At 45.3% G+C, this 21451-nt stretch overlaps 1 protein-coding gene across 1 annotated transcript; it reads right to left on the bottom strand.

Annotated features, from left to right (window-relative positions):
* Nucleotides 1–814: 814 nt before the first annotated feature.
* Nucleotides 815–5137, bottom strand: LOC119354341 (probable 5'-adenylylsulfate reductase 1, chloroplastic). The gene is made up of 6 exons (XM_037621075.1): nt 4972–5137; nt 4383–4680; nt 3203–3551; nt 2926–3063; nt 1541–1858; nt 815–1450 (listed from the first exon to the last, which is right to left on the bottom strand). The coding sequence occupies exons 1-6, from the start codon at nt 5027–5029 to the stop codon at nt 1220–1222; spliced, it is 1392 nt and encodes a 463-aa protein (XP_037476972.1). The 5' UTR covers nt 5030–5137; the 3' UTR covers nt 815–1219.
* Nucleotides 5138–21451: the final 16314 nt, after the last annotated feature.

The raw sequence follows: 21451 nt of genomic DNA, 5'->3' as shown, positions 1-21451 counted from the left end.
GCATATGGCACGACCGCTGATTCGTGGGACAAGTACCTACGGATGTCTAAGAGCACATGCGGAGATGCCATGGTCAGGTTTGCAACTACCATGGTCGAGGTGTTCGAACCTCAATACCTGAGAGAACCAACTGTGGCAGACACCGAGGGTGGCCAGGTTTGCTTGGATCTCTTGATTGCATGCATTGGAAATGAAAGAATTGCCCAAAGGCTTTACAAGGGCAATATCAGGGTCATGTTAAGAAACCCACCATCATTCTTGAAGCAGTTGCATCACAGGATCTTTGTATTTGGCACGCTTCTTTGGCATGCCCGGGTCTCACAATGGCACTAATGTGCTGCAACGATAACCATTGTTTGTGAGGCTGACTGAAGGAGAAGCTCCTCCTTGCCACTATACTGTCAATGGACATGAGTACAACATGAGCTACTATCTGGTTGACGCTATATATCCTCCATGGACTACCTTTACCAGCACCATCTCAAACGCAATTGGCCAGAAAAAAGCTCACTTTGCTCAAAGACAAGAAACAGTTAGAAAGCATGTCGAGATGGCAGCTCACTTTGCTCAAAGACAAGAAGCAGCTAGAAAGCATGTCAAGAGGGCATTTGAAGTTCTTCAGACCCGTTTTGTAGTTGTTCGTGGACTTGCAAAACAATGAGACCCGAAAACCTTGTGAGAGGTGATGACATGTCGTGTGATCATGCACAATATGATCATCGAGGATGAGGAGATACTGCCGCAACTCTGAAATTTGAGAACATGAGTGATACTATCCAACTTCCGGACTAGAATCCGGCCACATTTCAATTTATTCAAATGCATCAACAAATTCAGCATCAACCAGAATCTGATTGAGCATCAATGGGCACCAGAATGTGATAACTGACCTGTGACTGCTATTTTTTTTCTTTTTCGGGTAGCTGCCTGTGACCGAGTGAACCACGAGTATATTGTCCAAACTCTCGATGAAGCCTTGGATCAAAATTTCAAAACTAGTACTCTTATTTGAACTTCCTTACAAACATCTAGCTACAACTACACACAAATCCCCACCCCCTTATAATGGAGGGGCTTTGAGCCGCTGTCCCTGCGTCCCCACACTCCTCTGTCTCCAACATTTCCGTTGATCCATCCTCTCTCGCTACCACTACATAATAATGCCTAGACACCGCCGGTACCAATGCAGAGAACGATGGTTCTCCGGTTCTCTGACCACTCATCTGAGGCTGTTCACGAAGGCGAGGAGGGACTGGACGTCCCTCTTCTCGGACGGGTACTTGATGGGCTTCACGGTGCGGCCGGGGAACAGGAGGATCGTCGGGAAGCTCTGTAGTTGCAGCTCCGCCTGCGCGAATGGCTTCTGCTCACCGTCCGCGCGGAACTTGGCCACCTTGATGCCTGAGCCGCTCAGCTTCTCGGCCAGCTCAACGTAGGACGCCTCCATTGCCTGCACGACACGACACACCAGAATCGTTTCAGCAAACCATGTTCTGAGTTCCTGAACGTAGTTGGCAACAGAATCGCAAAATAGATGTACCTGGCAGTATGGGCACCAGGGAGCGTAGAGGACGGTGAGCCACGGCTCGGCGCGGTTCTCGAGCCGCAGGAGGTTCTCGATCCCGGGACGGGTGAGGTTGACGATGGCCTGGCTCTGGAAGATGTCTGGGGCGCTGGCCTCGGCCGAGCCGTTGCCGTTGACGCCGACCTTGGGTGCCTGACCTTCCTTGTCGATGTTACCCTTGTGCAGGCCGCACTCCTTGGCCGTGGCGTCCTCCCACCACCACCTCCCTTCCCTCTCGTGCTGCCCCGGCAACACGGGCCTGGTGCACGGCTCGCACCCAATGGAGACGTAGCCCTGAAACACAAAGAGAGTTTTTACGGTACCCTATGCTGCTAACAGGCGAGGAAGCGGTATATTAAAATTTGACCGCTGATTTCCCGAGGGTAGGATAGACATAGATTTTCTGTCATGGAAACCTTAGCGACGTCGTCGGTCAGCGGATATTGGCGATGGGAAACCAAGACGGCAAGCTCCGCCTGCATGTGCCACAACTCCTCCACAGTCTCCTTCGACCTCCTGCTCTGGTTGCTGGACGGAGGCGCCCCCTGAGCCGTCGTCCTCGACCACGACCTCCTCCTCGAACTCATCTTATTCGTTCCCGTCGTTTTCATCTACAGTAGCGTCGTCTCGCTGAAGCCGGCGCCCTGTCCGCCATGGACGAGTCACTGGAGCTCGTCTCGCATGCACACACCCAGCCACGCGCGCGCCCGTTCGCGCTCCACGCCTGCAGCAACAGCCGTCGTGCACGCCCCACAGCACCGCAGCAGCTGCTCGTCCGCTCCCGCCTCCCGCACGCAAGCAGCCCCGCCGTAGCGTCCGCTCCCGCCTCCCGCACGCAAGCAGTCCCGCAGCCTCGGGTCGCCTCGCCACCGTCCGCGGACAGCGTGATCCGAAAGGGCAGGCCGGGGCAGCCCGCAGCCAGCCGCCATGGTCTCGCCTGCCTGGCATGGCCGGTCGCCGTCGTTGGCGAGTAGCGTGCGCCAGGAGGCATCGGATGTCCGGAAGGCCTAAAAGTCGGTTCGAAGGTGCTGCACCTTGCCGGCCCAGCCGGCCTCGTCACGGCGGACCAGTCCCCAGAGGGCGAGACGGGCGAGCTGAAACTATTTACTCCCAAAATGCCCTAGCGATTTGTATACTGGAGGACGGGAGAGAAGCGGTGCAAACTATACCGCTCGCGATTCTATTGGCAAATTGGAGCAGTATAGATCGATCGTTACCATTAGATTTGAAGAATGGATGGCTAATATTTGACGCGGGGTACCATAAAAGAGCTCAACACAAAAGTTCAAGTGCGTGTAAATTCCTCTGAAATTACCATATTGCATGTCCATATTACACCTCTGCAACCAGGGGGCACTTACTTGAGCATGCAGGGTGTTCACAGGGACATCCATGGTCCTGAGGAAGGTCCAGATATCCTTGCCATCCACATTAGCCACAGGGTTCCACTTGATCAAGCTACCGGCTCCACCATCCAGCCCTTCAAAAGACGGATCAACCTGGACCAACAAAAAGTTCAAATGATCATTAGGTGTCAAAACATCAAGAGTTCAAGACACAATATCAAAATGCATATTTTTCACATGATCGATACTGAAAAATGCAGGCGGTGTCATGGTGCATGGAGTATCATCATACTTGAACAACAGGGATGCTGGCTCTGGTGCCAGGGGACTGATCCTTCCTCTGCCCGGTGATCCAGGCCTTGAGGCCCTTGAGGGCCCTCCTCAAGGGCCGAACCTTCCTCACCCTGCAGCACTCCTGGTGTCCGTCCTCGTAGAAAGAGAAGAGGCCCTTGCTCCTCACAAGGTCTTGCACCTCGCTGGCCTCAGGGAACATGTACTCGATGTGGATACCATAGTGCTTCTCCACCTTGTCGAAGAGTTCGTATGTCTCTGGGTTCAGTCGCCCAGTGTCAAGGCTGAACACCCTGAAGGGGCGTCCAGTCAGTTTCGCGTATTCGATGAGGGCCACGTCCTCGGCACCACTGCACAATTCAGAGTGAATCCACATCAGTGAAACGCCAACAAGTTCCTTGTGCGTGTGATGAAAGATTTGCAAGTACTTCAGATATATTGTACTCCCTCCGTCTTATGGGATGGAGGAAGTACCACTGAATGATCGCAGATGCTTGCACGAGACCAAACCATGTGTCTTTATCCTTGGATACCATACATAATTTTTCAATGGGTCCGTGATATACATACATACGGCACAAATAAGTGGGTGGCGTCAGATTATTTTTTGACGCCACACCTTTTTTATGTTCCGTATGATAGTCAAGCAAATATTCTGTCCGCTTGTGCGTGGTTGGTGGGCCATGATTCTAGCTCTGGTCCAAGAAAAGTCCCGTACAATGGAGAAAATGAACCTAGACGCCCTCCCAGTCTTGTTCACCAGTCTAGATACATGAGGACCAGGTAATAGACGGGTTTGTTGCGAAACCGATCCGACCCATTTACTATACTGTATTTGATTTGAGTACATCGCCTCAAGCCTCATGAAAAAAAAATCATGAAACCAGAGTACTTTGAAAACACAAGCTTTAGGACATGAAGCTCCAGCGGTAACTAATCCACTTACTAGCCCGGCAATGAGATCACAATCGTGCACTGAGCTATCAGACGAGGATCAGGTTGGCTTGGCAATGCCAGGAATCTGCACGACCACTCGTTCGAAAGATACCGAGATGCCACGGGCACCAGAGCCCAAGCACGAACGCGTGCAAACGGGTGTTTCTAATCCAGTACGCCAGGGTCGGAAACCTCATCTTGAACAAAGGGATCGTAAAGAGCCAAGAGCTGTGCGTGTGTCTCACCTGAAGGCGATGGCGATTTCGGAGCCGAACATGTCGAGCGCACGATCCATGATCTCCAGCGGCGACGCGCCCACCAGCTCCTGCGCCAGGGCCTCGTAGTCCACGGCCGCCACGGCAGATGCCTCCTCCTCCACCGGCGCCACCGGCGACGAGGCCGCGGAGGCCGACACTGGCTTCCTCGCTGGCTCCGCCGCGCACAGCGGGCGCACCGCCCTCGCGCGCTGGCCCTTGGGCGCCGTTGCCGGCAGGCCCGCAGGAACCACGGCCACCTGCTGCCTCACGGCTCCAATCCTCGCGGCTGCACGGGCGAAAAATCAGGGAACAAATTTAGACGGATTGTTCTCACGCAATTTCACATCCAAGAATCTGATGCCTCGCGTCGCCAAACATTCTTATGGAATGCGCCAACAGATGGCGCAAAATACTCAAATTCAAACAGAAACCTGTCGAAATTTCGGAGGAAATGCGACCGTGTGACCATATCATTTGCCCCAAATCATAAACATAAATGACCAGTAGATGCGCCAAGGCTGATTCCCCACAAAACCCTGAATTCAAAACAGGAACCGAACTCGGACGCCAGGCTCACCTTTGAGATCGCGCAGGGCGATGGAGTGCGACGAGATGGAAGCAGTAGCGGAAGCCATTGATTACCGGCCGCTGAATGAACCCTTCCTCCCTCTCAAATTCGCAGGGATGTTTGTCGGAGCTGGCAAATGTGTTTTAACTCCTGTGTTTTCCTCTGTGGCGGGGGAAACGGGGCTGAGTGGTTACATATAGCTCGGGCGGGAGGCCAGGTTCGTTGTATCTGGACGGGTTCTGGGGGCAGCAGCCGGGAGGGGCACGTGCCGTGCTTCTATTGGCCGGAGCCGTGAGAGGGCCATGAGAGGGCTCCCTGGCCGATCGAAGCAGTGGCGTCACTTGGCACCGTGGAAAGGACCGGCACGACGTGTGGGTGCCACATGACTGCAGGGCTGACGCCGGATGTGGTGAGGTGGATTGGTGTGTGGCCGTCTGCATGCCTCGATCGGCCTATAACCGTCTGCTTCATGGTCACAGGTGAGGTCTCTGGTCCGTCTCTAGAATTTTCGCATCCGATGGATTTGATCATCATATCGTACCTGCAGTATTATCGCTGTTCATATCCTTACAATGCCAATTTAGGATACAGGTTAAATGGATGTACTCCCTCCGTCTTAAAATTTTTGTGTTAGATTTATCTAAATATAGATGTATCAAGTCACATTTTAGTATTAGGTACATCCGTATTTAGACAAATCTAAAAGAAGAATTTTAAGACAAAGGGAGTATTTAACACTGAAATATGTGTAGATATATCCGTTTGATCAATAAGTAGTATGAACTGGACAGAGTACATGATTTTGAAAAAGTATTAATAGGAAAACTCTGCCCAATTAAGGTTAAGTTTTAGAACGATAATAGAAAAACAAAACGAAGGCAATTTAACTCAGCACGGCTTGGAGCGATAAACATCATTTGTTCAACTTAACAATTGTCTGATGGAGCTAAAGACTCAAACTAGAACATAATAATGTATCTAAACAATCTAGGGGCATCTACAACGCAGACGTTTATGATGGGCGTCGGGGTTTGATTCCTGGTAATAATTATGTTAAAATCCCGCCCGATCCTAGGATTTAGCCTGGCATCGATGCCGTGAAAGGCACGAGCGCTTCGTTGCTTTTTTCTTCTTCTGAACTACCCTTTTCTTGACTAAGCAGGCGTTATTTGTAGCAATAAAAAAACATTACATCCTATTGAAGAACCCATTGCGTTGGACACTCAAACTCTTGTACCGATGATATTGATCTCAAAGGTTAAGAACCTGGAGTGTATGAAGGATCTAAGGCATATTAGTCTGTGCAATGTGGTGTACAAGCTCGTGTTTAAGGTACTTGCAAATAGACTTACACATATACTCCCTGATGTCATTTCCCTAGACCAGAGGGCTTTTGTGCCGGAATGGTTGATAAACCAATAACATTTTGCTGGCTTATGAATGCACACACTTCATGCAGAGAAAGAGAAGGGGGGAAGAAGGGTATGCTGCGGTGGGATTGCATATGAGTAAAGCCTACGATAGGGTGGATTTTTTTGGAGAAGATGATGCAAAGATTGGGCTTCAACGAGGGGTGGATCAAGAAAATCATGATGTGTGTCACCACAGCGGCATATCGGTTCAAGGCGAATGGGGATTGTACGGATGTGTTGCTGCCCCAGAGAGGGCTGCGCCAAGGTGACCCTTTATCACCTTATCTCTTCCTTATTTGCGCAGGACGGTTTTTCGTCACTTCTCAATAAAAGCTGAGCTGGGAGGCAATCTTAAAAGGATTTGTATAAGTAATGAAGCTCTGAGTTTCAACCATATACTGTTTGGAGACGACCCATTGGTACTGATCAAAGCGTCAAGCGAGAGTGCCAGATATCTGCAAAACATGCTACATACTTATGTGTGCTCGGGGCAGACTGTAAACTATGAGAAATCCTCTGTCATGTTTAGTAGGAATATGAGGTTGGGCCAGAAACAAGAAGTCTTAATGGAATTACGTATAAATGTAGAAGCTCGATCCGAGAGGTACTTGGGGCTGTCGGTATATGTTGGACAAGCAAGGAAACAAACTTTTGAGCATTTGAAGGAAAGAATTTGGCAGAGGATTCAAGGCTGAGTAGAGAAGCTAATGTCCAAGATGCTCCTTAAAGCGTGCGCCCAAGCCATCCCAACAATTGCCATGTCATGCTTCGATCGAACAAAATCTCTCTATGAGGAGATGGGAACGATGGTTTGTAGGTTTTGGTCGGCAAAGCAAGATAAATAGAGCACTATTCACCTGTTGAGCTGGGATACGCTGACAAAATCAAAGAAGGACGGTGGTACGGGGTTTAGGGACCTTTATGGTTTCAACCTTGCCATGTTGGCACGTTAGGCATGGAGGATCCTAACCATGCCCAAGTCCCTCTGTGTTAGAGTACTGAATGCCCACTATTTCCCCACCACATCGATTCTGGATGCGGAGCCGGCCCATGGGATCTCATATACTTGGCAAAGTATATCCTAAAGGGAGTTGATCTGCTGAAAAGGGGCTCGTATAGGATTGGTGATGGCACGGATGTTAATATATGGAAAGATCCATGGCTGAACAGAGAATGATCGAGGATACCATTTACACAGAGAGGTACATGCGTCCTCACTAGAGTGTATGAGCTTATAGACCTAGAAAGTGGCACCTGTGATGAAGCGTTGGTGAGAAGCATTTTCGTGCAAGAAGATGTCAAGGTAATACTAGAAACACCCATTAATGAGGAATATGGTGATTTCCATGATTGGTACTATGACGGTAAGGGACAATTCTCAGTCAAATCTGCCTATAAGGTCTTTGTGCAAGATAGAGATGCACCCCTCCCTAGTTCCTCAGGACATCTGATACTTTCCCCTGGAAAAGCATTTGGGAGATTCCATGTCAGTTAAAGATCCAACAATTTTTATGGCGTCTAGCACATAGTAGCTTACCACTACTACTTACCCTAAACCGGAGAGGAATCAAATGTGAAACTCTGTGAGTCTGTTGCCGCGGATTGGATGAGGATGGTGCCCACTTATTCCTGAAATGCAAGGAAGTGAAAAAGTATGGCAATGCATGCAACTCGAGGAACTACATAGTCAGTTGTCTGAATGCATGAACGCCATGGAGTTTGTGCAGAAAATATGGAGCACCCTCAGGAGAAATGCATGCTTATAACATGCATGCTTTGGTGCTGATGGAGCCGCCGAAATAAGATAAACGCTGAGAGAAAACAGGCCATGCCGAGGAGTTGGAAGGAAACATCAGGTATTCGACCTCTAAATCTATCTTGTTGTGCACAAAGCAGAAGGGGCAGACAACAACCAAAGAGGTACAAACATGGAAGGGACCTACATGTGACATCCTGAAAATCAATGCCAATGGGCTTTCAATGCACAGAATGACAATGGAGAATGGGTTTTTGTGATACGTGATTGGCATGGGGATGTGATGGGCTCGGGAGCTGGGAACCTGAAGTACGTTGGCAATGTTATCCAGGCAGAAGCGATGGCTTGCACAGAGGATTTACACGCAGCAACAAACTAGGGTATGATGAATGTGCAATTTGAGACTAATTGTCAGAGGTTGGTCCGAGCTCTGCAAGGAAATGAGTATGACCTCGCACCCGAAGGAACTCTCTTTAAAGAGATTGAATTATTTGCTCGTCAGAACTTCAATAGTTGTAGTTTTAATTTTGCCATGTGGGATTGTAATAAGCTAGCTCACACGTTGGCTGCTTTGTGGGCTAGTGGTCCAGCTATTAGACAGCTATGGACTGAAGCACTCCCTGATGATGTAAGTGTCTTGAGGGAGAGTGTTGATGTTGTGCCATATGAGGTATGGAATCTGTTTGTTCCATTTCAAAAAAAATCTTTGTTTTCTTTTCTTTAAGCGCCTCAACAAGCATCTATGCATTGTAGATGCCCTAAAGAAATTAGGTATAAAAGAGGCGTAGCTGGGCTATGTTCCACAAGTTGGAGAGATGTAGCTGAATTCTAGATTCCGGAGCCAGTTCTGCCATCTTGCGGAACATGATGGATGATGAAGGGTTCCTCCTGTTGAAATATATTTCCCGCCTCTCTCCATCAGTTCTAACTTTTAGAGTAACTGGTTGGAGCATGAATTGAATACCTCCCATGGGGGCGCCAGCTAGTTGTAGAGCGAGTTTGTTGACATTGAACACCCGACCTTGGACTCGGTGACAATGATACCTACTAAATTTCTCTTGATAGACAACCATTCTCTCCAACGCAATTTCTCTGGCCCTCTCCAGTTTGTCTGAGTACTCGTGCCGCTCCAGCTCTGCCTGGTATTCAAAGTAGTTGGAGTTGTGTGGTGATTCATGCTCAATGTCATTGGGGAGGATGTCCTCGACCCAGTAGACTATGAAGAATGGGGTGTAACCCATCGACTGGTTTGGGGTCGTGTGTAGGCTCTAGAGGACGACCGAGAGCTCTTCCACCCATTTTCCAGCCTCACAAGAGGGCATCAAGCGGGATTTATGTCCTCTCGGAGTTAAGTTGATGGCCCGTTTGGCTTGGCCGTTTGACTGCGGGCCTGCGAGTAAAGCATGATCAATCTTGATGCGGTGCATGTGGTAGTAATCCTAAAAGATTCCAAGTGTGAAGTTGGTACCATTGTCGGTGGTGATGTTGTGTGGCATGCCGAACAGGTGGATGATGCCAGAGATGAACTTGACGACTGACCCCCGGCTTGGCTGGTCACAGTCTTTAGTTAAATCCACTTTTGCCACCTGCCTAATTATCCAACAGCTTTTGTTCCTGTGGGTAGCCGGTTTATCCGACATGACCGAGTGGATTGGCAAAGGTTGGTCTAGTATGATGTCTGGATCTAATTTTCCATTGTTGCCGCTCATCGACTCTTCTTGTGTGGGAGCTATACACCATGTTCGTCGGTGTCACCGTATTTATCTTTACGGTTGTGGCGTGGGCACTTGCCTCCCCTTGGGAGCTAGGTCAAGCCCGAGTTGGGGCCCTGGCATCATTGCTGGGCTAACCAGGCATCCTCCATAGCGCACTAGTTGGCCATTAAATCGACGAGGGCTTTGAATGTCATCAGGCACTAGTGGATGATGTCCATGATCGTATGTTAAGGCGGGAATCCACTAGGGCCTCTGTGATGTAGGGTGGAGCCCTAGTTCATGATATTTCACACTTGGAGGTGGGGAAAGGAATAAATCAAGAAGAGCACAAGATGAGCACTCAATTGACAAAGATCCAATCACACACATGCTAAATCCACATACACATAAGAGGGATACAAAGGTCCAAATCCAACACAAGAGGGCAAATTGGTAACTAGGTCATCCAAATCCGTAGAGGAATTGAGGGCTTCATATTGATACGTCTCCGTTGTATCTATAATTTTTGATTGTTTCATGCCAATATTATACAACTTTCACATACTTTTGGCAACATTTTATATGATTTATTTGGACTAACCTATTGATCCAGTGCCTAGTGCCAGTACATGTTTGTTGCATGTTTTTGTTTCGCAGAAAATCCATATCAAACAAATTCCAAATGCGATAAAAATTTACGAAGAATTATTTTGGAATATTTGTGAATTTTGGGAGGTGGAATCAACATAAACGGAGGGCCATGGCCTCCACAACCCACCAGGGCATGCCAGGCACCCACAGGCATGCCCAGGTGTCTTGTGCCGTCCCGTAAGTCGGTTGGGGCCCTTCTTCGGGTGCAAGAAAGCTAATTTATGGGGGGAAATCGTGTAAAAGTTCCAGTGCAATCGGAGTTATGGATCTCCGGGAATTTAAGAAACGGTGAAGGGCCAGAAAACAGGGAACACAAAACAAAAGAGAACAGAGAGGGAGATCCAATCTTGGAGGGGCTCCTGCCCCTCCGCCGCCATGGAGGCCATGGACCAGAGGGGGAACTCTCCTCCCATCTAGGGGGGGCAAGGAAGAATAAGAAGGAGGGTGTTGCAATATGTTCATGATTCGCTTATTGTCGGTTGCGAGGGTGATAGCAACCTAAACATGGATAAGTGGGTTGTTGCATATTGGAGTAAAGAGGACTTGATACTTAATGCTATGGTTGGGTTTCACAACCTTAATGATCTTTAGTAGTTGCAGATGCTTGCTAGAGTTCCAATCATAAGTGCATATGATCCAAGTAGAGAAACTATGTTAGCTCATGCCTCTCCCTCATATAAAATTGCAAGAATGATTACTGATGACCCACAAGTATAGGGGATCAATTGTAGCTCTTTTCGATAAGTAAGAGTGTCGAACCCAACGAGTAGCATAAGGAAATGACAAGTGGTTTTCAGCAAGGTAATGTCTGCAAGTGCTGAAATTGTAAGTAACTGGGTAGTTTGATAGCAAGATAATTTGTAACGGGCAAGTAACGATAGTAGTAACAAAAGTGAAGCAAGATAGCCCAATCCTTTTGAGGCAAAGGACAGGCCAAAAGGGTCTCTTATGATAAGCAAAGCGTCCTTGAGGGTACACGGAATTTTCATGTAGTCACTTTCATGATGTTGGTTTAATTCATGTTCGGTACTTTGATAATTTGATATGTGGGTGGACCGGTGCTTAGGTGTTGTTCTTACTTGAACAAACCTCCTACTTATGATTGACCCTCCCGCAAGCATCCGCAACTACGAGAAAAGTATTAAGAATAAATTCTAACCATAGCATTAAACTTTTGGATCCAATCGGTCCCTTACGGAATAGCGCATAAACCCGGGTTTAAGCTTCTATCACTCTCGCAACCCATCATCTAATTGCTACTCCACAAATGCATTCCTTAGGCCCAAATATGGTGAAGTGTCATGTAGTTGACGTTCACATGACACCACTAAGGGAATCACAACATGCATACTATCAAAATATCAAACACATATCAAGTTCACATGATTACTTGCAACATGATTTCTCCTGTGACCTCAAGAACAAAAGTAACTACTCACAAATGATAAACATGCTCAAGATCAGAGGGGTATTAAATAGCATATTGGATCTGAACATATAGTCTTCCACCAAATAAACCATATAGTAATCAACTACAAGATGTAATCAACACTACTAGTCACCCACAAACACCAATCTATAGTTCCGGTAACAAGATTGAACACAAGAGATGAACTAGGGTTTGAGATGAGATGGTGTTGTTGAGGATGTTGATGGAGATTGCCCTCCCCAAGATGGGAGAGTTGTTGGTGATGATGATGAGGATGATTTCCCCCTCCGGGACGGAAGTTCCCCTGGCGGAATCGCTCCGCCGGAGGGCAAAAGTGCTCCTGCCCAAGTCCCGCCTCGAGAGTGTCGCTTCGTCCTGAAGGTCCTCTCTTTATTTTTTCTAGGTCAAAATGACTTATATACCAAAAGATGGGCACTGGAGGTGGGCCTGGGTGAGCACAACCCACCAGGGCGCGCCTGGGTTCCCTGGCGCGCCCAGGTGGGTTGTGCCCACCTGGTGCCCCCCCCTCTGATAGTTATTTGCTCCAATATTCATCATATATTTAATAAAAAATCTCCATGAAGTTTCAACTTGTTTGGAGTTGTGCAAAATAGGTGGCCTGACGTAGCTTTTCCAGGTCCAGATTTCCAGTTGCCGGAATTCTCCCTCTTTGTGTATACCTTGCATAATATGAGAGAAAAGGCATTAGAATTACTAGAAAAAGCATTATTATGGATAAAAACATCATAAATAACAGTAGGAAAACATGATGCAAAATGGACGTATCAACTCCCCCAAGCTTAGACCTTGCTTGTCCTCAAGTGAAAAACCGAAATCGAAAAACATGTCCACATGCTTAGAGAGAGAGAGAGAGAGGCGTCAATAAAAACAAAATACGGACATAGAAGCATCATGTTCATTATTATAATAGCAAAAAACTTAAACATAAGACTCTTGTCATATAACTTTTATCATATACTTCTCATGAATAAGTAACAATTCATCACACAATTGAAGTATAAAGCAAAAACTCTATTAAAAACCAACAAACTATGTTCTCAGTCAACTTTGCAACTACAATTCATCATCTTTTCAGGAAGGGTCACGTATCGGAGCCTTTAGGCAAGTCCACATACTCAACCATCATATAGTCTTCTATGTTTGCTAACACTCACCGCGTACACATGAGCAAAACGTTTCAACCGGACACATAGAAAGATAGGGGCTTATAGTTTCGCCTCCCAACGTATTCACCTCAAGGGCGATGTCAACAATAATAACTCATGCTATCTATATTCAACTGGACATATGTGCCTAGATCTTTCCTCACCACATGATGCTTGCCAAAGGAGAAAAATAAAAAGGAATAGAAGGAAAACTTTGATTCTTTGCATAAAACTAAATACATAGAAGTAAAAGATAGGCCCTTCATAGAGGGAAGCAGAGGTTGCCATGCGCTTATTTGTTTGTATGCTCAACCCCTTAGTGCAAAAGAACGTCGCATTGTATTGCCCCTTGTGATAGCAACCTTTATTATGTAGTCTGTCGCTTTTATTCTTCACCATCACAAGTTCGTACAATCCTCAATTTTCTCTTACATTAAATGATCTCACACTTTTAGAAGCAATTTTTATTGCCTTTTTGCACCGATCACAACTTACTTGAGTGATCTTGCTCAATCCCTAGGTAGGTATGGTGGACACTTGAAAATAAGATTTGGGTTTAAGGGTTTTTGGATGCACAAGTAGTATCTCTACTTAGTGCGGAATTTTTGGCTAGCAAAGATAGGGGCAAGCACCACATGTTAAAGGATCCATGACAATATGACTTCTATGTGAATACAAACAAACATAAATCATTAAGTTGTCTTCCTTGTCCAATGTCAACAATTTTGGCATATAATATTTTGATGAGGGCTCACAATCACAAAAGATTTCTAGGATAGTATATTTATATGTGAATCTTCTCTTCCCTTATTAATTCTTTCACGAGTTGCATCATTGACTAATGCTATGTTTGTCAATCTCTAATAAAATTTTCTATTTATACTTTTCCTTATGTGGTGTCATCACCTACCATAAGATTAGTATATGATCTTTTTCATAATTTCTTTCCTTTTATTTCTTTCCTTTCTCTTTTTCTTCACGATTTCTTTTCTTTTAATTTGCAACATAAAGTAAAGAAAGCAAAACTTCAAACTAAACTTTATTATATATCTTGCACATAATTACAAGGATGGATCACTAAGCAAACTCTTGAAAAGAAAGGATCAAACTAAAATTGTATTCATTTAAAGCAAAAGATCGAACTAAAATAAGTAAAGGCAAAAGATAATGGGATGATACGATTGTTGGGGAACGTAGTAATTTCAAAAAAATTCCTACGCACACGCAGGATCATGGTGATGCATAGCAACGAGAGGGGACAGTGTTGTCCACGTACCCTCATAGACCATTAAGCGGAAGCGTTATGACAACGCGGTTGATGTAGTCGTACGTCTTCACGATCGACCGATCCTCAATACCGAACGTACGGCACCTCCGCGTTCAACACACGTTCAGCTCGGTGATGTCCCGCGAACTCACGATCCAGTAGAGCTTGGGGAAGAGTTTCGTCAGCACGACGGCGTGGTGACGATGTTGATGAAGCTACCGCAGCAGGGCTTTGCCTAAACACCGCTACAGTATGACCGAGGTGGATTATGGTGGAGGGGGGCACCGCACACGGCTGGAGAAATCTCAATGATCAACTTGTGTGTCTAGAGGTGCCCCTGCCCCCGTATATAAAGGAGCAAGGGGGGAGAGGCGGCCGACCAGTAGGAGGCGCGCGAGGAGGAGTCCTACTCCCACCGGGAGTAGGACTCCCTCCTTTCTTAGTTGGAGTAGGAGAAGGGGGAAGGAGGAGGGAGAGAGGAAGGAAAGGGGGCGCCGCCCCCTCCTTGTCCAATTCGGACTAGAGGGGGAGGGGGCGCGCGGCCTGCCCTGGCAGCCCCTCCTATCTTCCACTAAGGCCCATCTTGGCCCATTAAACCCCCGGGGGGTTCCTGTAACCCCTGGTACTCCGGTAAAATCCCGATTTCACCCAGAACACTTCCGATATCCAAATATAGGCTTCCAATATATAAATCTTTATGTCTCGACCATTTCGAGACTCCTCGCCATGTCTGTGATCACATCCGGGACTCCGAACTCCCTTCGGTACATCAAAACATATAAACTCATAAAACCGATCGTCACAGAACTTTAAGCGTGCGGACCCTACAAGTTCGAGAACTATGTAGACATGACCGAGACACGTTTCCGGTCAATAACCAATAGCGGAACCTGGATGCTCATATTGGTTCCTACATATTCTATGAAGATCTTTATCGGTCAAACCGCACAACACTATACGTTGTTCTCTTTGTCATCGGTATGTTACTTGCCCGAGATTTGATCATCGGTTTCCCAATACCTAGTTCAATCTCGTTACCGGTGAGTCTCTTTACTCGTTCTGTAATACATCATCCCGTAACTAACTCATTAGTTATCATGCTTGCAAGGCTTATAGTGATGTGTATTACCAAGAGGGCCCTGAGATACCTCTCTGACGATCGGAGTGAAAAATCCTAATCTTGATCTATGCCAACTCAACAAGTACTATCGGAGACACCTGTAGAGCACCTTTATAATCACCCAGTTACATTGTGACGTTTGGTAGCACACAAAGTGTTCCTCCGGTATTCGGGAGTTCCATAATCTCATAGTCATAAGAACATGTATAAGTCATGAAGAAAGCAATAGCAGTAAACAAATGATCAAGTGCTAAGCTAACGGAATGGGTCAAGTCAATCACATCATTCTCCTAATGAGGTGATCTCATTGATCAAATAACAACTCATGTCTATAGGTTAGGAAACTTAACCATCTTTGATCAATGAGCTAGTCAAGTAGAGGCATACTAGCGACACTATATTTATCTATGTATTCACACATGTATTATGTTTCTGGTTAATACAATTCTATCATGAATAATAAACATTTATCATGAAATAAGGAAATAAATAATAACTTTATTATTGCCTCTAGGGAATATTTCCTTCAGTCTCCCACTTGCACTAGAGTCAATAATCTAGATTACACAATAATGATTTTAACACCCATGGAGCCTTGGTGTTGATCATGTTTTGCTCGTGGAAGAGGCTTAGTCAATGGGTCTGCAACATTCAGATCCGTATGTATCTTGCAAATCTCTATGTCTCCCACCTGGACTTGATCCTGGATGGAGTTGAAGCATCTCTTGTTGTGCTTGGTTCTCTTGTGAAATCTGGATTCCTTTGCCAAGGCAATAGCACCAGTATTGTAAAAAAGATTTTCATTTGACCCGATGCACTAGGTATGACACCTAGATCAGATATGAACTCCTTCATCCAGACTCCTTCATTCGCTGCTTTCGAAGCAGCAATGTACTCCACTTCACATGTAGATCCCGCCACGACGCTCTGTTTAGAACTGCTCCAACTGACAGCTCCACCGTTTAATATAAACACGTATCCGGTTTGCAATTTAGAATCGTCCGGATCAGTGTCAAAGCTTGCATCAACGTAACCATTTATGATGAGCTCTTTGTCACCTCCATAAACAAGAAACATATCCTTGGTCCTTTTCAGGTACTTTAGGATGTTCTTGACCTTGTCCAGTGATCCACTCCTGGATTACTTTGGTACCTCCCTGCTAAGCTAATAGCAAGGCACACATCAGGTCTGGTACACAGCATTGCATACATGACAGAGCCTATGGCTGAAGCATAAGGAACACTTGTCATTTTCTCTCTATCTTCTGCAGTGGTCGTACATTGAGTCTTACTCAACTACACACCTTGTAACACAGGCAAGAACCCTTTCTTAGCTTGATCCATTTTTAACTTCTTCAAAATTTTATCAAGGTATGTGCTTTGTGAAAGTCTAATTAAGCGTATTGATCTATCTCTATAGATCTTGATGCCCAATATATAAGTAGCTTCACCGAGGTCTTTCATTGAAAAACTCTTATTCAAGTATCCTTTTATGCTATCCAGAAATTCTATATCATTAATTTCCAAGCAGCAATATGTCATCCACATATAATATTAGAAATGCTACAGAGCTCCCACTCACTTTCTTGTAAATACAGGCTTCTCCAAAAGTCTGTATAAAACCATATGCTTTGATCACACTATCATAACGTTTATTCCAACTTCGAGAGGCTTGCACTAGTCCATAAATGGATCGTTGGAGCTTGCACACTTTGTTAGCTCCCTTTGGATCGATAAAACCTTCAGGTTGCATCATATACAACTCTTCTTCCAGAAATCCATTCAGGAATGCAGTCTTTACATCCATTTGCCAAATTTCATAATCATAAAACACGGCAATTGCTAACATGATTCGGACGGACTTAAGCATCGCTACGGGTGAGAAGGTCTCATCGTAGTCAACTCCTTGAACTTGTCGAAAACCTTTTGCAACAAGTCAAGCTTTGTAGACAGTAACATTACCGTCAGTGTCTGTCTTCTTCTTGAAGATCCATTTATTCTCGATGGCTTGCCGATCATCGGGCAAGTCAACCAAAGTCCACACTTTGTTCTCATACATGGATCCCATCTCAGATTTCATGGCTTCAAGCCATTTTGCGGAATCTGGACTCATCATCGCTTCCTCATAGTTCGTAGGTTCGTCATGGTCAAGTAACATGACCTCCAGAACTGGATTACCGTACCACTCTGGTGCGGATCTTGCTCTGGTTGACCTACGAGGTTCGGTAGTAACTTGATCTAAAGTTTCATGATCATCATCATTAGCTTCCTCACTAATTGGCGTACATGTCACAGGAACCGGTTTCTGTGGTGAACTATTTTCCAATAAGGGAGTAGATACATTTACCTCATCAAGTTCTACTTTCCTCCCACTCACTTCTTTCGAGAGAAACTCCTTCTCTAGAAAGGATCCATTCTTAGCAACGAATATCTTGCCTTCGGATCTGTGATAGAAGGTGTACCCAATAGTTTCCTTTGGGTATCCTATGAAGACACATTTCTCCGATTTGGGTTCGAGCTTATCAGGTTGAAGCCTTTTCACATAAGCATCGCAGCCCCAAACTTTAAGAAACGACAACTTTGGTTTCTTGCCGAACCATAGTTCATAAGGCGTTGTCTCAATGGATTTTGATGGTGCCCTATTTAACGTGAATGCAGCCGTCTCTAAAGCATAACCCCAAAATGATAGCGGTAAATCAGTAAGAGACATCATAGATCACACCATATCTAGTAAAATATGATTACGACGTTCGGACACACACCATTACGCTATCGTGTTCCGGGTGGCGTGAGTTGCGAAACTATTCCGCTTTGTTTCAAATGTAGGCCAAACTCGTAACTCAAATATTCTCCTCCACGATCAGATCGCAGAAACTTTATTTTCTTGTTACGATGATTTTCCACTTCACTCTGAAATTCTTTGAACTTTTCAAATGTTTCAGACTTATGTTTCATTAAGTAGATATACCCATATCTGCTCAAATCATCTGTGAAGGTGAGAAAATAACGATACCCGCCGCGAGCCTCAATATTCATCGGACCACATACATTAGTATGTATGATTTCTAACAAATCTGTTGCTCGCTCCATAGTTCCGGAGAATGGCGTTTTAGTCATCTTGCCCATAAGTCATGGTTCGCAAGTACCAAGTGATTCATAATCAAGTGATTCCAAAAGTCCATCGGTATGGAGTTTCTTCATGCATTTTATAGCAATATGACCCAAACGACAGTGCCACAAATAAGTTGCACTATCATTATCAACTCCGCATCTTTTGGCTTCAACATTATGAATATGTGTATCACTACTATCGAGATTCAACAAGAATAGACCACTCTTTAAGGGTGCATGACCATAAAAGATATTACTCATATAAATAGAATAACCATTATTCTCTGATTCAAATGAATAGCCATCTCGCATCAAACAAGATCCAGATATAATGTTCATGCTTAACGCTGGCACCAAATAACAATTATTTAGGTCTAAAACTAATCCCGAAGGTAGATGTAGAGGTCGCGTGACGACGGCGATCACATCGACTTTGGAACCATTTCCTACGCGCATCGTCACCTCATCCTTAGCCGGTCTTCGCTTAATCCGTAGTCCCTATTTAGAGTTGCAAATATTAGCAACAGAAGTAGTATCAAATACTGGTAACCCACAAGTATAGGGGATCGCAACAGTTTTCGAGGGTAAAGTATTCAACCCAAATTTATTGATTCGACACAAGGGGAGCCAAAGAATACTCTCAAGTATTAGCAGCCGAGTTGTCAATTCAACCACACCTGGAAACTTAATATCTGCAACAAAGTATTTAGTAGCAAAGTAATATGATAGTAGTCGAAACGGTAGCAAAAGGTAACAGTAGTAAAAGTGGTGTTTTTGGCATTTTGTAGTGATGATAGCAATAGCAACGGAAAAGTAAATAAGCGAAGAACAATATATGGAAAGCTCGTAGGCAATGGATCGGTGATGGAGAATTATGCCGGATGCAGTTCATCATGTAACAGTCATAACCTAGGGTGACACAGAACTAGCTCCAGTTCATCAATGTAATGTAGGCATGTATTCCGAATATAGTCATACGTGCTTATGGAAAAGAACTTCCATGACATCTTTTGTCCTACCCTCCCGTGGCAGCGGGGTCCTTACGGAAACTAAGGGATATTAATGCCTCCTTTTAATTGAGTACCGTAACAAAGCATTAACACATAGTGAATACATGAACTCCTCAAACTACGGTCATCACCGGTAAGTATCCTGATTATTGTCACTTCGGGGTTAACGGATCATAACACATAATAGGTGACTATAGACTTGCAAGATAGGATCAAGAACACTCATATATTGATGAAAAACATAATAGGTTCAGATCTGAAATCATGGCACTCGGGCCCTAGTGACAAGCATTAAGCATAGCAAAGTCATAGCAACATCAATCTCAGAACATAGTGGATACTAGGGATCAAACCCTAACAAAACTAACTCGATTACATGATAGATCCCATCCAACCCATCACCGTCCAGCAAGCCTACGATGGAATCACTCACGCACGGCGGTGAGCATCATGAAATTGGTGATGGAGGATGGTTGATGATGACGATGGCGACGGATTCCCTCTCCGGGTCCCCGAACGGACCCCAGATCAGCCCTCCCGAGAGGTTTTAGGGCTTGGCGGCGGCTCCGTATCGTAAAACGCAATGAATCCTTCTCTCTCATTTTTTTCTCCCTGAAACACAATATATAGAGTTGGAGTTGGAGTCGGAGGAGCTCCAGGGGGCCCACGAGGTAGGGGGGCGCGCCCTAGGGGGGCATGCGTGCCCCCACCCTCGTGGACAGGTGGTGGGCCCCCTGGCCTTCATCTTTTGCAGGTATTTTTTATATTTTCCAAAAAGTTGCTCCGTGAAGTTTCAGGTCATTCTGAGAATGTTTGTTTCTGCACATAAATAACACCATGGTAATTCTGCTGAAAACAACGTCAGTCCGGGTTAGTTCCATTGAAATCATGCAAGTTAGAGTCCAAAACAAGGGCAAAAGTGTTTGGAAAAGTAGATACGATGGAGACGTATCAACTCCCCCAAGCATAAACCTTTGCTTGTCCTCAAGCAATTCAGTTGACAAACTGAAAGTGATAAAGGAAAACTTTTACAAACTCTGTTTGCTCTTGTTGTTGTAAATATGTAAAGCCAGCATTCAAGTTTTCAGCAAAGATTATAACTAACCACATTCGCAATAACGCTTAGGTCTCAAGTTTACTCATATCAATAGCATAATCAAGTAGCGAGCAATAATAATAAATCTTGGATGACAACACTTTCTCAAAACAATCATAATATGATATAACAAGATGGTATCTCGCTAGCCCTTTTTGAGACCGCAAAACATAAATGCAGAGCACCTTTAAAGACCAAGGACTGACTAGACATTGTAATTCATGGTAAAAGAGATCCAGTCAAGTCATACTCAATGTAAGCTAACAATAATGAATGCAAATGACAGCGGTGCTCTCCAACTGGTGCTTTTTAATAAGAGGATGATGACTCAGCATAAAAGTAAATAGATAGGCCCTTCGCAGAGGGAAGCAGGGATTTGTAGAGGTGCCAGAGCTCGGTTTTGAAATAGAGGTGAATAATATTTTGAGCAGTATACTTTCATTGTCAACATAACAACCAAGAGATGGCAATATCTCCCATGCTACACACATTATAGGCGGTTCCCAAACAGAATGGTAAAGTTTATACTCCCCCTTCCACCAACAAGCATCAATCCATGGCTTGCTCGAAACAACGAGTGCCTCCAACTAACAAGAGTCCTAGGGGGAGTTTTGTTTGCAATTATTTTGATTTAGTTTGCATAAAGCATGGGACTGGGCATCCCGGTGACCAGCCATTTATCTCGTGAGTGAGGAGTGGAGTCCACTCCTCGTGAGAATAACCCGCCTAACATGGAAGATACGGACAACCCTAGTTGATACATGAGCTATTCGAGCAT

Source organism: Triticum dicoccoides, chromosome 2A, assembly GCF_002162155.2.
Source record: "Triticum dicoccoides isolate Atlit2015 ecotype Zavitan chromosome 2A, WEW_v2.0, whole genome shotgun sequence".
NCBI classification, from domain to species: domain Eukaryota; kingdom Viridiplantae; phylum Streptophyta; class Magnoliopsida; order Poales; family Poaceae; genus Triticum; species Triticum dicoccoides.
The sequence above is the reverse complement of the archived record's forward strand: the minus strand, read 5'-3'. Positions and strand labels throughout refer to the sequence as shown.

Coding starts and splice junctions, on each gene's coding strand:
- LOC119354341 (XM_037621075.1), bottom strand. CDS start 5,029: ATGGCTTCCGCTACTGCTTCCATCTCGTCGCACTCCATCGCCCTGCGC. Junction 3,064..3,202: donor CCAGCATCCCTGTTGTTCAA/GTATGATGATAC, acceptor TTGTTGGTCCAG/GTTGATCCGTCTTTTGAAGG. Junction 1,859..2,925: donor TGAACACCCTGCATGCTCAA/GTAAGTGCCCCC, acceptor TTTGTGTTTCAG/GGCTACGTCTCCATTGGGTG.